At 41.1% G+C, this 14,793-nt stretch overlaps 1 protein-coding gene across 2 annotated transcripts; it reads right to left on the bottom strand.

The window, feature by feature from the left end:
- Nucleotides 1–4,434: 4,434 nt before the first annotated feature.
- Nucleotides 4,435–13,680, bottom strand: LOC111871846 (neuroendocrine protein 7B2). Of its 2 annotated transcripts, none has more exons than XM_023865219.2 (7): nt 13,576–13,680; nt 11,634–11,726; nt 9,844–9,947; nt 8,407–8,579; nt 7,829–8,151; nt 6,125–6,175; nt 4,435–4,714 (listed from the first exon to the last, which is right to left on the bottom strand). In XM_023865219.2, exons 2-7 carry the CDS (start codon nt 11,703–11,705, stop codon nt 4,643–4,645), a joined length of 795 nt encoding a protein of 264 aa, XP_023720987.1. In that variant the 5' UTR covers nt 11,706–11,726; nt 13,576–13,680; the 3' UTR covers nt 4,435–4,642. The 2 variants fall into 2 exon arrangements, with proteins under 2 accessions (XP_023720987.1, XP_023720988.1); XM_023865220.2 differs by having other exon boundaries at nt 7,829–8,148.
- Nucleotides 13,681–14,793: the final 1,113 nt, after the last annotated feature.

The following is a 14,793-nucleotide window of genomic DNA, read 5'->3' as shown; positions in this document are numbered from 1 at the left end:
TTAAACATTAAATTATCAACTACGAGTTTTCTTTTATATGTACAGTAACTTTTAAACGGCAATGTCGCTTTCAAAAAATTCAAATAGCAAAAAAGGAACTATTGAAAGTGAGCGCCGTGTTTTTCAAGAAAAATGGGAAATCCCTTATTTCTGTTGTGAAATAGAAGGTAAAATTACATGTTTGATTTGTGGGCAAAATATAAGTGTTCCACTTTAGGTAATTATATTGAAATTATTCCTAAATAATAAATATAATTAATTTCCTTGTATCAAAATTTAATGTGTATTTTTATTTTGAAGTGCGGCCCTGGACTATTATTTATAGGGCTGAGGTGGCCATCTGTACAAGTTGAGTTTGACATGCCTACACTGGAGCGAACAGATGTGCGTCTCATTGTCACTCCATGGAAACAAACCCCTTTTTCCGTTTCTGAAATAGTTGCACTATTTACTACACTCCAATTTTTTACTCTATGTCATGTTATCCAAAGAGCGAGAACTTTATAGGAGACAGCGCTTTCTCCTGCAACGTTAGGCTGTGTAGTCCAGTAAAATTCAGCAGACGTTTCGGAAGAATGTGTCACTTCCATCATCAAGGTAAAAGAGTAAGGAAGCAGCACGCGGCAAGGAGAGCAGCCAGCTAATTAATGGTTTCTTGCTTTGCTCACACTTCAAATCTGAAGAGGGAGGTAATATGTTCCTCCGAATCGTCGATTGACTCTCACCAGACTGTAAGATAGATATTACGTCACAAAAAGCTGTATGAAAGCTAGTGGGCAACGATCCGGGGTCCTGGTTGTATCGTACATAAAAAGTACTTGCTAATGTACACTTGCTATGTGTCGAATACATGTGTGAACACATAGCACATGGAGCTGCAAACAATCAAGTTATCTCATGGTTGCAGTATACGACGACGTGCGGCAACTATCAGGTTGCTCCTGGTCATTCCAATTTGTAACCATATCCTAACCAATATTTGGAGTGTTTCAACAACATAATCTTCTTGTACGGGTCGTCTGTTGGGAGCTGTTTTCTGCCGTGTTATATTAGGGCGTTCTTCTTGTATATTTGGCCTTTACATTCTATGACCAATTTTCTAGTAATCCTTGTAGGAACAGCTCTTTACCCTCTACATTATTTAATTTCTTGAGATTCAACCTCGCTATATGAACTCTGTGCGTTGTTTGTTTGCTCACTGCCAGTCTTTCCCTAACCTTTGACACCATCAGGTAGTGGTCAGTATCACAATCTGCTGCCCTGAATGATCGGACATCAAGTATACTTGAGTGCCGTCTCCTATCTATCAAAATATGGTCTATTTGATTGGGTATCTTCCCATCAGGGGATGTCCAAGTAAACAACCACACATATCCTGTGTGAATGTGAGGCCTTAGCTTATTTAAGACTACGTCACTTGGGTCAATACTTTATGGAACCAAGTGACTATTTCGACGCCCCCACGTATAAAATCCTGCGCTTCATTCGAAGCGCGGGATTTCTGAGGGGATAATCAAAAGGGGAAGCACAATAGACCACTGTAGGTCGCGGTGTAAGGGCTGTCCGTGACTGCGTATTCAATATATTCGCAGCTTCCCTCAGTACCTGGAGGGCGTCTCCTCCATCCGCTCCGCAGCCTAAGGACGCGCCATGCCGTGGTGACAAGGGACCCACCTAAGATCCGCAGCCTGAGGACGCGCCATGCCGTGGTGGCAAGGGACCCACCTAAGATCCGCAACCTGAGGACGCGCCATGCCGTGGTGATAAGGGACCCACCTAAGATCCGCAACCTGAGGACACGCCATGCCGTGGTGACAAGGGAACCACATAAGAAGGTCTGTAGGTAAATAACAGGAGAAAATTACTAGTAAAATGAGATTTAAGGAGGTAGTGTGTGAGATTACTGACTCCTAAGCAACGACGCCGTGCAGACTGGTAGACAGTTACCAGCATTTTCGAGGCATCATGTTTATTTGAAAAGTGGTAACAATCTATTACTGTACACGGCGTCATACTTAAAAAGCAGTACTCTTCATGCTCACCGCCGTGAGTAAATTAAATATGTGTTCTGCGTTCAAGCGACTCGGGATCGAGATCAGGACGGGCTTTTGTGAAAACGGTTATGAACCATCGGGTTTCGAAAAAGCACAGGGCTTCCTCACCAACTGAGTGACTTAACTTCTCAAGGACTCTAATCTATGGAGTTCATTAGTTATTTATGTTGGTTTTGGGTCCTCACAGCACTGACCCAAACAATATTTTCCTTTGGGATATGCCACATAGTCCGATAGAAGTCCACCGACGTTTCGAAAGAATATACTGCCTCCGTCGTCATGGAAGAAGAGTTAAACCAAACAAGAAACCAGTAACAGCCTCTATTTGCAGCTTGCTATTTCTCTGCTATCTTCTTTGTTTTGTGGGGGTGATATATTCCTCCGAAACGTCAATTGACTTCCATTCAAAATTGCAAATTTGATTTTTCGGTATGGCTAATATTTACGGACCTATGAGAAATCTCTGCAGTGCCCCTTACGTTGTCATTATCTGTGCAAGAATGTGCCGGATTCCTAGCCCACACTACTGTGGTTCGGAAGTGTTTCTGATGTTTAGACAGAACATTTCGCCTCCATCTTCAGGGTCCAAATATGTGTAGTAAGCCAAGTAAATGCCAGCAGAAGTAGGGGGCGAGGAGTGCGCTCTTTTACTGCTTCGTTTAACATTAAACCCTGAAGATAGAAGCGGCGTTCTTTCCCGAAAAGTGAGACTATATCAAAACTACACATTCTTACAACCCAGGATGACCTATCAACTAACTACATAGAGTTGAGTCCTTCTTGAAAAGCCTCTAGTCTCTCAGATACTCAAGAATTTCCCAGAACAAAAACGTTCTCAAGAGCCCTCGGCGGGTCCCGATACTGAGCCAGATTTATGCAGTCCACGTCACCTCATAATATTTCTCTAAGATCCATTTAAATAATATTTTCCTAGTGATCTCTGTCCTTTTGGTTTTCCTGCTCAAAAGGAAGATGTACTCTTTATGCAATCATAGATTTTTTATCTGAATTAAAGTAACTTAAAACCAATGAGATATGCAAAATTTAAAAAATTTGGACGTGCTTACAGTTATAAATAATTCATGCCAAAATGTTTAGCAGATTAAGGAACTAGTGGGTTTAAGGCGTCCAATGAGTGTCTTCATTTTTCTTCGGGTGCCCTGGAAATTATTTATAGACAAACAGACAAAAACAGACTCCATGGTTTTAGTTCGTAAGAGAATTATACCAACCAAGTGACCGCCGCTTTTCGGCGAAGTTAGTGCCAACTTTTGCGGATAGAGGGTGTCACGTGGTCAGCGTAACGGTTCTCCATGGCCATTAACCTCAGTTTTCTAGACCGGAGCCTCTATTTCCTTAAAAAAGCTCCTCCATTATTATATTTAGGCTGAGTGGAGCCCGTTCCAGACCCAGTACTTCTCAGAAAATCCGGGAATCGAACCCGGGACCTCTTGATCTGTAGCTAGGAACTCTGACCAATAGACCACAGAAGCGGTCATCATTTACGGACATTGACGTGAAATATAGAATCCTTATATCTTATTTGAATTCCGAATTCCAAAACAGAAGCATGAGCCGTTCCAAGTGCGGTCGCTTCAATAACTGTCTGTGATTCAATTGCGCACTTAAATGTATAAAACTGTACGTATGGAGTATACGTGGAGTATACCTCCACTCCAACATCCGTCTTCATGGCGTGGTGCTTAATTAATTAGGGACATATTTGCCTTACCACGTCAGATTTTTACGCATGCGCAGGAATTATTTTTTTTTCAGTTCATGAAATCGGTGAAGAATTTGGAAAATTTTCTAAAATCGAGATCAGAAAGAAAATTTTCTGTACTAGACAAATTTTCCCAATTTAATACACTAGACATTTAACACATGTATTATCTTTTTTGATACAAGATATTCTTCCTATGAATTTTTCATATATCATTACAGTTTGAAGATTATATTCTAAGGCCACAGTGTTTCGTTTTACATTTTGAGCAGAAAGACGTAGATAGAAACAAATTTTGTTTGAAGAGCTGATTCGTGCTGGCGATGCCAAACATTGTGAATTCTTGAAGTTCGAGGTTGAAGAATTGATATTCAAATAGTGATCGAGTTATGTGTACTAAATTTTATCACTAAAGATTTGAGACGGACTTACCTCTAAATGATATAACACTCCTAAAACTTGTCTTTAGAAATAATTTCTAAATTTACTATAAAGTATTTTAGAAATGATTATTTAATTTGTGTCATTAGGTGCGCTGCTTTCCAACCCACCTCACTCCTGAACTTGCATGAGGCTTGTAATCAGGATTACATTCTGACGTGTACCTCACACCTGAAGGAAATTAGTCACAAGATCTGTAACGAAAGTGTCCTCAAATTTCTACTCAGTATTGTTATTTTTATTATTATATTAATTTTATAACCAAATAAATATTGATATATTCTTAAAACTCTACTATTCTTTTACAGATTTAATACTAATATTTTTAAGCCTCACTGCATATAGGCATATAACATATCATTTTCTCATAACTTCATATCAATAGATTTATACAATGTTTATCACATTACAAAATAATTTGTAATCAATAGACAACGCCGATTCCTTTCTTTGCAGCTACGGGAAGTTTCTCGCCCTTCAGAAATGGATTGCCGTCCTGAAATACAAAACAAATGTTTCTGTTTGTACCAGAAAATCATTCAGATCTCTCTACATATAGCAATATTTGTGCTAAGGGAGAACCTGCGATTGACTGACCAAACCTTAAAGTTCACATCCTCGTAAATCTATTTTATATACTCTATCTTGTTATTATACAGGTGAGGCACGCGGTAGCGAAGTTGGTTGAGGCACTATGCTACAAGCCGGAAGGTGGTCGACTCAGCCTCTACAGAACTGAGTACCAGGGATCTTCCTGGGGGGGGGGTTCTTTTATTGTAGAAAAAATACTGTAAATACAAAAAAGGCCCAGGCAATGCCCATCCGCCCTTCTGTAGCACATTCTTATAAATATCTTAGCTTAGTACCGTGGTACTAAATTGTCGCACNTGGTGTAGAGCCCAATCTGGGACTCATGACCAGATATTAATTATTACCATTTGGCAGTTACGGTCTTGTATCTGTGGGGCGCCCTNCTCATGACCAGATATTAATTATTACCAATTGACAGTTACGGTCTTGTTTTTGTAGGGCGCTTTCTCTGACGAGAGAACGAGTCTGTCTTTTGTATATGCTGCTGGCACTCTACATAAAGGTTATATATTCGGTCATCGAGAGGGGAGTAATCATTTGTTTCAGCGTATCGTGTCTATTCTGTGAGTACTAAGAATATTATGAAGTTGCTATTTCAAATGTAATATATTGTGTCATATTTGCTCAAGGCGAGAATTGTGAAGCCAGCAGAGACAGCCATTGCTAGAGAACAGCTCTGTATATACGTCCGTTGCTACGCAACAGATTTGTATCACGCAACAATGGAGTAACTGGGAAGCAGTGTTTTGTACGCGGTCCGTACAATAGCTATATGATGCAAAAAGAGAACTGTTGGGAGAGTTTTCTCTGTCATGTATGTGCCGATGTGTTATAAGCGGATCAAATGTAAGAGATTGTTTAGTTGTGAGACATTCACCAGCCAGTGAAGACGTAGGAGAAGACATTGTTAGGCTCCGTTACCAGGAAACGGCTAGTGAAAACAAACCGAGAGGACTTAGTACATGCTGTTGTGAATTGCAGATTGTGTGAATAAACGATAGCGCTATAATTGTTTGTAAGTGCGGTGGGTAAGTGGTCAATAAATCCAGTCACCAATCCACACCCCTTGTATAGTCACTCATACACGTGACAATATTGTACAAAGATGAGTGTTTGTGATTGGCTATTCTTTTTAGTTGGAGATAGCGTTAAACTTCGGCCTCGACTAATCATTCGATAACACTGAGGCCTAGAATGTAATTTGGGGCGAACGGGGGGAAGTAAATAATACGAAATATTATGTATCGAGTGAGACGGGTGTTACATAGATTTGAAATAAGTATATATATATAATTCGTTATGTGTCAACTCTCACCTTTTTGACGTGAAATTTCTTTGCAACCAGATTCCTATGCTGATCTTCAACCTAAAACCAATAAGAGACTTAGTGTACATATACAGAAACAAATAGGTGTAGCAGCATTACTTTAGATTTATATTCAGAAGGTACAGAGTTCGAATCCTGGCAGGGAAAATGACATACTCACTAAAGTTTCTCATGATAACCAGATTCAATTTCAGATGAGTTCATGTAATAACCATCATGGAAGAAAGGGCACTAGAATAGGCCATATACAAGCATTTCTTCGGTTGTACTACACTAACCATCATTACACTATTCCTCCCTACACCACCGCTCTCACTTAGGTACGAGATAAACCTGATCACGCAGCACAGTATCACATCATCGAAATTCAAGCTGGGAGCTTAATTTCTGACGAGCAATTATCTAATATTAGAGAGATTAGTTCTTTGTATTATCTTAAATGGCGCATGCAATAGGATAGTTGGTTGAGGAACTATGCTACAAGCTAGATTCGATTCCCGATGAGGTCTCTGGATTTTTCAATTGGATTAATCCTTCTAGCCTCATTATGGATCTGGGGTCGACTCAGCCGCTAACAGAAATAAGTACCAGGATCTTTCCTGGAGGGGTAAAGGGCGCCCAGCCGGCGAGTAAGACTGACAACCTCACCGCCATCTGTGAGCCGACTGTCCAGAAAGTGTAGGAGCCCCTATGACCTGTTACAGAGATAATTTTATCTTCTTCGATCTGCTTTCCCAGTGGCAGGTTTCTCGTGACAAGTTTGGCATCTGTACACATTACTCGTATACATTATATTTTCATCATGTCCCACCCGCAATGAAACAGTCACACACCCGCCACAAATTTGGAAAAAGAAACATTCCTACGATCAAAAACAAACCCCGTGGTTTTAGTCCGCAAGCGAATTATACCGACCGAGCGACCGCCGCTGGTCGGCGAAGTTGGTGCCAACTTCAGCGGATAGAGGGTGTCTCGTGGTCAGAGCAACTAATCCCCACGGCCGTTAATTTCGATTTTTTAGACCGGAGCCGCTATTTCCTTGAAGTAGCTCCTCAATTGTCATCACGAGGCTGAGTGGACCCCATTCCAGACCCACTAATTCTCAGAAAGAATTCTGGTAGCGCCGGGAATCGAACCTTTGGATCTGTAGCCAGGAACGCTGACCACTAGACCACAGAGGCGGTCCCACCTTGTCATTGAGGGACATAAATCCAGGGACCTGGTCCTCCAGGTTGGGGTTCTGACACAAAGCTGGCGACCTTGCTCTGTGAGACAGTTATAGCTGCGAAATCCAACGAAGTGAAAACCGGATGTTCTAAGCTTCTGAGGAAGGACATGGATCAGAAAGGTGTGTTTCCGAAATGGAGATGATTGTGATGATGAACATTTGGTCAAAGACGGTAAAACCTTAGACATAAATTTATTCATTCATTCATCAAAGTTTCTACGACCCTTTGTTTGGCCCCGTTTCCTTACTTTCAGTTGGTAGGACTCCTTGGGTGGGGCATCAGCCCGTCGCAAGACCCCTGCATAACACAGACACAGGCATATATACATCCGTAGGATTCGAAATCACGACCCGAACTTTCGAGTAGGTGAAGGCAGATCATGCCTTAGACAGCGAGGTCACAGTGATCGGCCTTAAGTCCCAATGAAATAATTAAATCGATAAAGAAGTTGAAAGGGAATCACCTGGAATTGCTCCATGATTCGATCCAAGTCAGAATCTGTGAGATCATTTCCGGCACCGGGAGATTGGATCTCCCTCCCGGAAGACGCCGGACAGTCGAACATATGTTCCGAGTCACACATGCACTCCTGGGCTGACTGGAACTCACGGCTGAAACCAGCTGTGTTCTCAAACTGCTCCAAACAGCCATCATCAGCTGAGTAGCCTACAGGACACGGGTTCGGAGGGTTGCAGTAAGCTGGTAGGGATGCGTCTGTCTTTACCTCCTTCGAATTCTTGATGGCTCCGTCCGGTTTCAGGCGCTGCTTACCTTCTCCAGCGCCTCCTTCGCAGAAAATCACATGTTATCAACTCATCTCCATGCGGTTGCGATCAATTACAGGTACAATGTTGCAATTAATTTAATGACGGTGTCATTAACTCAAATTATATAGCGTTAAATGTTAGGGCGATCAGTGAATATTTGCCAAGAATTGGTCTGCACTGTATGCAACTTCAAGTTTATTAATCTGTTTACGAGAATCCGTTACCGTTCCCTATCCTGAGCCACTGCGCAGGCGTGTCTTTAACAGGCTCTCACCTGCCATATACTGGTGGCCCCACAGAGTGCTATGCTGCAGGTATTCTTGGTCTCGTATACTGGGGTTGGGATTCCCCGAGTCTCCCAGAGGATCATAATCCACAGGAAACTGTTGTTCCTCTGTCTCAAGGTCCTTCACATTTCTTCCTGGCATCATGGCGCCGAGGGAGATCCTGCAGCATAAACAGTGTCACTTATGACAGAAACCGGTAGGGCTACCGGCATTATCATCTGCTGCGGCGTTTCCTTGGAAACCATCAACCACGACGCCACCACCCTGCAGAGGGCGTGCACAAAATGCACTGAAATGGCTATTGAAACAGAAATAAAATATATTTCTGAAGACTAATATGTCCCCTGTAGTGTGACAAAAGCTTAAAAAGGTTTCGGAGAAATGTACCACCTCCATCTTCAGGGTTTACCACTTTGCATTGAAAATGGAGGCAATATTTTCCTTCCAAAGTCGGTAAAGTTTCGCCAGACTACAAGAAACGTCCCAAGAGGTAGTGGACACCGCTGTGAAAATTTTGCATGTAACAAAATAAGTATTTTTTATAGATTTACTTTTATTCCATGTAAGAAGAACACAGAGTGAAGCTGGATCTAATCTTATTCTAATGTTGAAGTCAATAACTCATATATAACTCACTCATGAAACTGAGCCCTTCTTGAGAAGCCGCCAATTCTGAAGCTACTTAAGAACTTCCCAGCATTTTATGGAACCCGAAGGTTCATTACCGTGTTCACAAGAGCCCTCCATTGGTCTCTATCCTGAGCCAGATCAATCCAATCCATACCATCCCATTATATCTTTCTAAGATCCATTTTAACATTGTCCACCCACCTACATCTTGGAGAAGAGTACAAGTTATGAAGCTCCTCATTATGCAGTTTTCTACAACCTCCTGTCACTTCATCCCTCTTCGGTCCAAATATTCTCCTCAACATCCTGTTCTCAAACACCGTCAGTCTATGTTCCTCCCTTATTGTCAGAGACCAAGTTTCACACCCATACAGAACCACAGGCAAAATTATAGTCTTGTATATTATAATTTGTATATTAAAACTATGAAGAAATTGTTCTATGTTAGATTTGACGTTCCACAAGTTGTGACTATGATGAGTAGCCATATTCTGAGACATGACGCCGTCTTGTCCGTTAGACACTCGACAGAACTTACTGCCTCTATTCTCAGGGTCGAAAAATAGGCCGATCAACAAGCAAGAAAGAAATAGACATCTGAGTCTTTCTTTCTTTAGCGATTTATTCTTTAAAACTGAAGAAGAAAGCAATATGTTTACGAAATTAGACCGCATTACATGGCTCCACATTCCAGAATATTTTATTTCTGTTTCAAATGACCCAGCGCAAAATGTCACTATTGTCCTTATTCGTTATAGGCTTATAGTTAGGTTGTTAACTTATTTATGAAATACCTGTTAGTTTCGGGAAAATCAAGGTATGCTCCTGTGTCATCAGCGAAGTCCTTGCTCATCCTGTCAACAACTTCTCGCAGAATGACATCAGTCAGGAAATGATCCTGGATATGAGAGACGAAAGGGTGCATTTTTGAACTGAAGTTAAATTTTAATATGGTTCTTCTTTCGAAATATTATTTATATGAAGATATAAATTACCATATAAGTACATTAGTTATACTTAGATGTTGGCCGCGCCATAGCTCAAGCGGTTAGTCGCTGCCTTCCCATCGCGGCGGCCCGGGTTCGATCCCGAGTCTGATCAAGTGGGATTTGTGGTGGACAAAGTGGTGTTGGGGCAGGATTTCTCCGAGTACTTCGGTTTCCCCTGCCAATCTTCATTCCACCAATTGCTCCACAATCACCCTCACCTATCATCTGAGGCTGGTACAATAGGCCAGAAGTGGCCGCAGTACAAGGGACTTAGTCCCACCGCACTAGCAATAAAAAATACTTAGATGTTAATTTAAATAGTGTTTTAATACGGTTGTTGTAAACAAGTCATAGCAAATACATGAGTCAGGCAACTCCATAACTTAATTATGTATTTGTGCTATTCTGAAAACCCACAGCGTATAAATCAAATAAAAATATTCATTTGGCATGCGGATGTCTTGGTGGCAAGCTGTAGTGTATTTTTGAGGCACTATGCTACGAGTTGGAAGGTCGCGGATTCGATTCTTGATGAGTTCATTTGATTTCTCAGTTGACCTAATCCTTCCAGCCGCACTATGGCCCTGGGTTCGACTCAGCCTCTAACAGAAATGAGTACCAGGAATCTTCCTTGGGGGGTAAAGGGCCGTCGACGAGTAAGGCTGACCTCACCGCCATCTGTGAGCCAATTGTCTAGAACCTCGACGTCTCACAACCCTGTGGGCCTCCACGGCCTTTTACAGAGATAGTTTCTTTTACGTGTCTTCCCCTAGAGACTTTTTACCTTCAAACCATAGTAAATACTCACTTAGCATGTAAGTGTCTTACCTAGCATCTTACTGCCTTTAAACAATATCAAATAAGAATTTGGAACGAGGCTGTCCTATTCTAGAAATTCGCTGCCCTTAAATCACAACAGATATGGAAGTGCCCTAGAACTCCACTGACTTTAAATAACACCAAATATTAATTTCGAATGTGAGTGAAGCTTGAATTCTTATTGGCTGTGCAACAGTCGATTCGAATTTTAAAAACACCTACATCAAAGCCGAAGTTTTATATCTATAAAATACACAATAACGAATTTGGAACATTGAGTGACTTCCTACAGTCTGGTGGATGGGCATCAATATTTCAGAGGAGCCTCTTCTGTCAATCTCCCTTTATAACTTCAAGACTGAGGCACAAATTGCCTCCGAAACGTTTATGCCTATGTAACACACTACATGGCATCGAAACCCAGAAGACCATAGCTTTAATGTTCACCATAGTAAGAACTTCTCGACTCACATGTATATACAACATACTGCAATAAATTCAGGGCTGAATATAGAGGTATGTGGGCTCCGGGGAAATACACTAAAATGGGGAGGCCCCTATCATTAAAAAAATTAGTTTACAAAACGCCTTTTTTGTTATTATTTATTATAATAACTAAAAATGCAAACAAACTTTTCATGAATTTAGAGAAGGAAATGCCTCAATAAAATCTGCAGGTTCTACTTCTGTTTCGTGGAGGTCCCGGGTGCGATCGCTGCAGTCATTCCGAATTAAATCCAGCCCTGAATATATTTTCAATCCTTCTTTAATCTCACCTTTTCTTGTGGGATGTACGCTGTTGCCCCAATCACCACAACTGCCATGGTGATCAAACTAATATGTCCCATTTTTGCAATTCTCCTGTAATCCTGAAACAAGCGACAAATTGCGTAGTTCCTCTCATTCTCACAGTGGCGCCACATGTCAAGGTTACGGTAAGTGCTGCTTTGAATTTCCAGAAGCTTCTTCCCAGTTATCTGTGGCTCATTTAATGAAACTGTCAGTAATTCGGGCAGTAAAGCTTAAATGATTGAGTGATACTGAACATGAATTGGAAGGTATCTGGAAGGAAGCAGCCCTGGCCTAATTTATATTCACAATAACAAGCCTTTAAGGACTGAGCGAAACCAAAATATTCCTCAGTCAAGGTATTTAAGTGTACTAGTCGAGATTCTAACCAAGAACTTCGTGAATTACCTCTTGAGTAACTTTCCTCTGTGGTCTTGTGACGCTGTTTATACTAACAATACAAATTCGACCGTCAATGCAACTGTAATTTATTACGTTCCATTACATGTTTCGACTCTTATAGGGTCATCCTCAGGTGTTGATTTACACATTTTCATTATCGAATTGTATGTATACAAGCTTTAGAGTTCAATAATGAAAATGTGTAAATCAACACCTGAGGATGAACTTATAAGGGTCGAAACATGTAGTGACACATAAGTTAATAAATTGTAGTTGCGCTGACGGGCGGAATTTGTATTATTATTTATGTTCCCGCAAGAGGGCGGAAATTAACGGCCGTGGAGATTCGATGCGCTGATTATGAGACACCCTCTATCCGCTAAAGTTGGCACTAACTTCGTTCACAAGCGGCGGTCGCTCGGTCGGTATAGTTAGCTTGCGGACTCAAGCAACGGAGTTTGTTTTATACTACTCAGAATTACTGGGTTTTCGGACTTTGCCCATCTTCCGGTATTCTAGAAAGTAGAAAATACTGCGTTTCAGAAACTGGAACTATTTCCGTCCTTAGGTGAGGAAGGAGACACCTATCTCTGTCGGATCCCGTAGAAGAAGCTAATATCAATCTAACGGGGCCCATACATGTACGAGTCTGGCTCGCGAGTCCGACTTGGCTCGGGTTCCAAAGAGCCAAACTCGTCCGTGTGTGGGTCGCCACGCTCATATGTGTGTGGTGAAATTAATCGGAGCCCGGCTCCTCGCCCAGCCGGACTCGCGAGCCAGACTCGTACGTGTATGGGCCGCCTAAGGGAGCTAAAAGAGTAGGTGTCTCCTCCTCTTTAGCTAAGGACGGAAACAGATCCAGTTCCCGGAACGTTGCGTTCTCAAGTTTTTTAGAAAACGGAACGATGGACAAAGCCCCAAAACTCAGTAATTTTCAGTGTTATACACCATCGTCAGAACCCTTCACATTATATTATTTATACTATTATAAATATACCCTTTTGACTGAATTAACTGCACAGCATCGAATGATAAGATAAATATGAAATGTGATCCGTAATAGAAGTATATTGTCGTGGCCTATTTAAAGTATAAACACCGCTTTTGTATGGAAAGCATGGGGACTAATAATACTAATCACAGTAAGTATAAGGAAAATCTAACAAAATACCACCAAAATGAAATAGAAAATTACTAAAAATTATACATTTTCTTCGGATATGAAATGCAACATTATAACCAACAAAAATATTACAAACGAAATAATTAATTTAAAGAAAACTTAAAGATATATTTGACACCGGAACACTTTATTCTAAAATACTGATAATTAGATTTATAAATAGAATAAGAACGATTGCTTTGTGATTCGAAATTCAAAGGATTTAAACGTATTTCAGCTGGAAAACAACAAAAAGTTAACAGTACTATATTCAACAGACATCAAACTTATATTTGCTTGTCCGTGCACGTTTGCCAAATGTAATCATTGTCATGCAAAGTAACCGAGTCAGAAGCTCAACTTACCTGTTTGCGGGACCAAATATGGCGACAGCTTGATCAATGCAGTTTTCACCTACATCCAGGCCCAGGAAGTGACAGTATTGATCGAGCACAGCCGCTCCCAGACCATATATATATGTTCTTTACTGCGCCATTTTTGGTCAGAATATCATATTCCCCTATTACTGAGATCTGGACCTTCCCAACACGAATTCCATTAGACTGGAGCCTGTTTTCCAGACGCGAAAATTACAGTGTAATAGCTAACTTCATGGGGTATAGCCCTGTAAAGACGCTAATAGTCGCATATCCGATCAAGAAATTCACGATCTTTTATGGGTCCCACCAATGGTCCATATCCTGGCGAGACAAGTCAATTCCATGTATTCGTCTTCCAATATCCATTTTAATATTATTCTCCTTCATTTACGTCTAACAAGTAGCACTTCCTTTCAGGCATTTTTTCGGACTCGAGGCGGCATTGTTACGTACGTCCATATGGGTGCAGTCAAGAACAGTCAAATTAATTAAGGGTGCCGTCCCGGCGAAATACAGGCCGCCTTTCATGAATCACTGCATACCCTTCCATACGAGATATAAAATAGATTTTATCGATGAGTTAAAGGATTGAATTTACGAGATCTCCGGTTAATATAATAATAAACTGCAGAACGTTAACATATCACATATCAATTATATGGTGGGTCACGAATGAGCGAATATTCTTTTATTTAGTGTATCGTGTCTATTCTGTGAGTGCCTATAATAATTTAAAATGGATATATGAAGTGTAGTTAGAGATTTGGGAACAACGACAACAGATCGAAACCTGATTCGGGAGGAAATTAAGAGGAGACTGACCTCGGGTAATGCTTGCTACCCTTCAGTTCAGAACCTTTTCCCTTCCAGTCTGCTGTCTAAAAACATCAAAAATTAGAATATACAAAACTATAATTTTGCCTGTGGTTCTGTAAGGGCGTGAAAGTTTACCTCTGACATTAAGGGAGGAACATAGACTGAGGGTGTTTGAGAACAGGGTGTTGAGGAGAATATTTGGACCGAAGAGGGATGAAGTGACAGGAAGTTGGAGAAAACTGCATAATGATGAGCTTCATAACTTGTATTCTTCTCCAAGCATAATTAGAACGATCAAATCAAGGAGGATGATATGGGCAGGGCATGTGGCACGAATGGGGGCGAAGATGAATGCATACGAGGGGGGACCCAAAAATAACCGGAATT

This window comes from Cryptotermes secundus, unplaced genomic scaffold (assembly GCF_002891405.2).
Source record: "Cryptotermes secundus unplaced genomic scaffold, Csec_1.0 scaffold1242, whole genome shotgun sequence".
NCBI lineage: Eukaryota > Metazoa > Arthropoda > Insecta > Blattodea > Kalotermitidae > Cryptotermes > Cryptotermes secundus.
The sequence above is the reverse complement of the archived record's forward strand: the minus strand, read 5'-3'. Positions and strand labels throughout refer to the sequence as shown.

Bases quoted from the DNA above. Each gene is read 5' to 3' on its own strand.
- LOC111871846 (XM_023865219.2), bottom strand. From the start codon at position 11,705: ATGGGACATATTAGTTTGATCACCATGGCAGTTGTGGTGATTGGGGCA. The intron at 8,152-8,406 runs GTGAGAGCCTGT...TTTTCTGCGAAG, and splicing joins GGGCCACCAGTATATGGCAG to GAGGCGCTGGAGAAGGTAAG. The intron at 6,176-7,828 runs GTGATTCCCTTT...TATTGGTTTTAG, and splicing joins GAATCATGGAGCAATTCCAG to GTTGAAGATCAGCATAGGAA.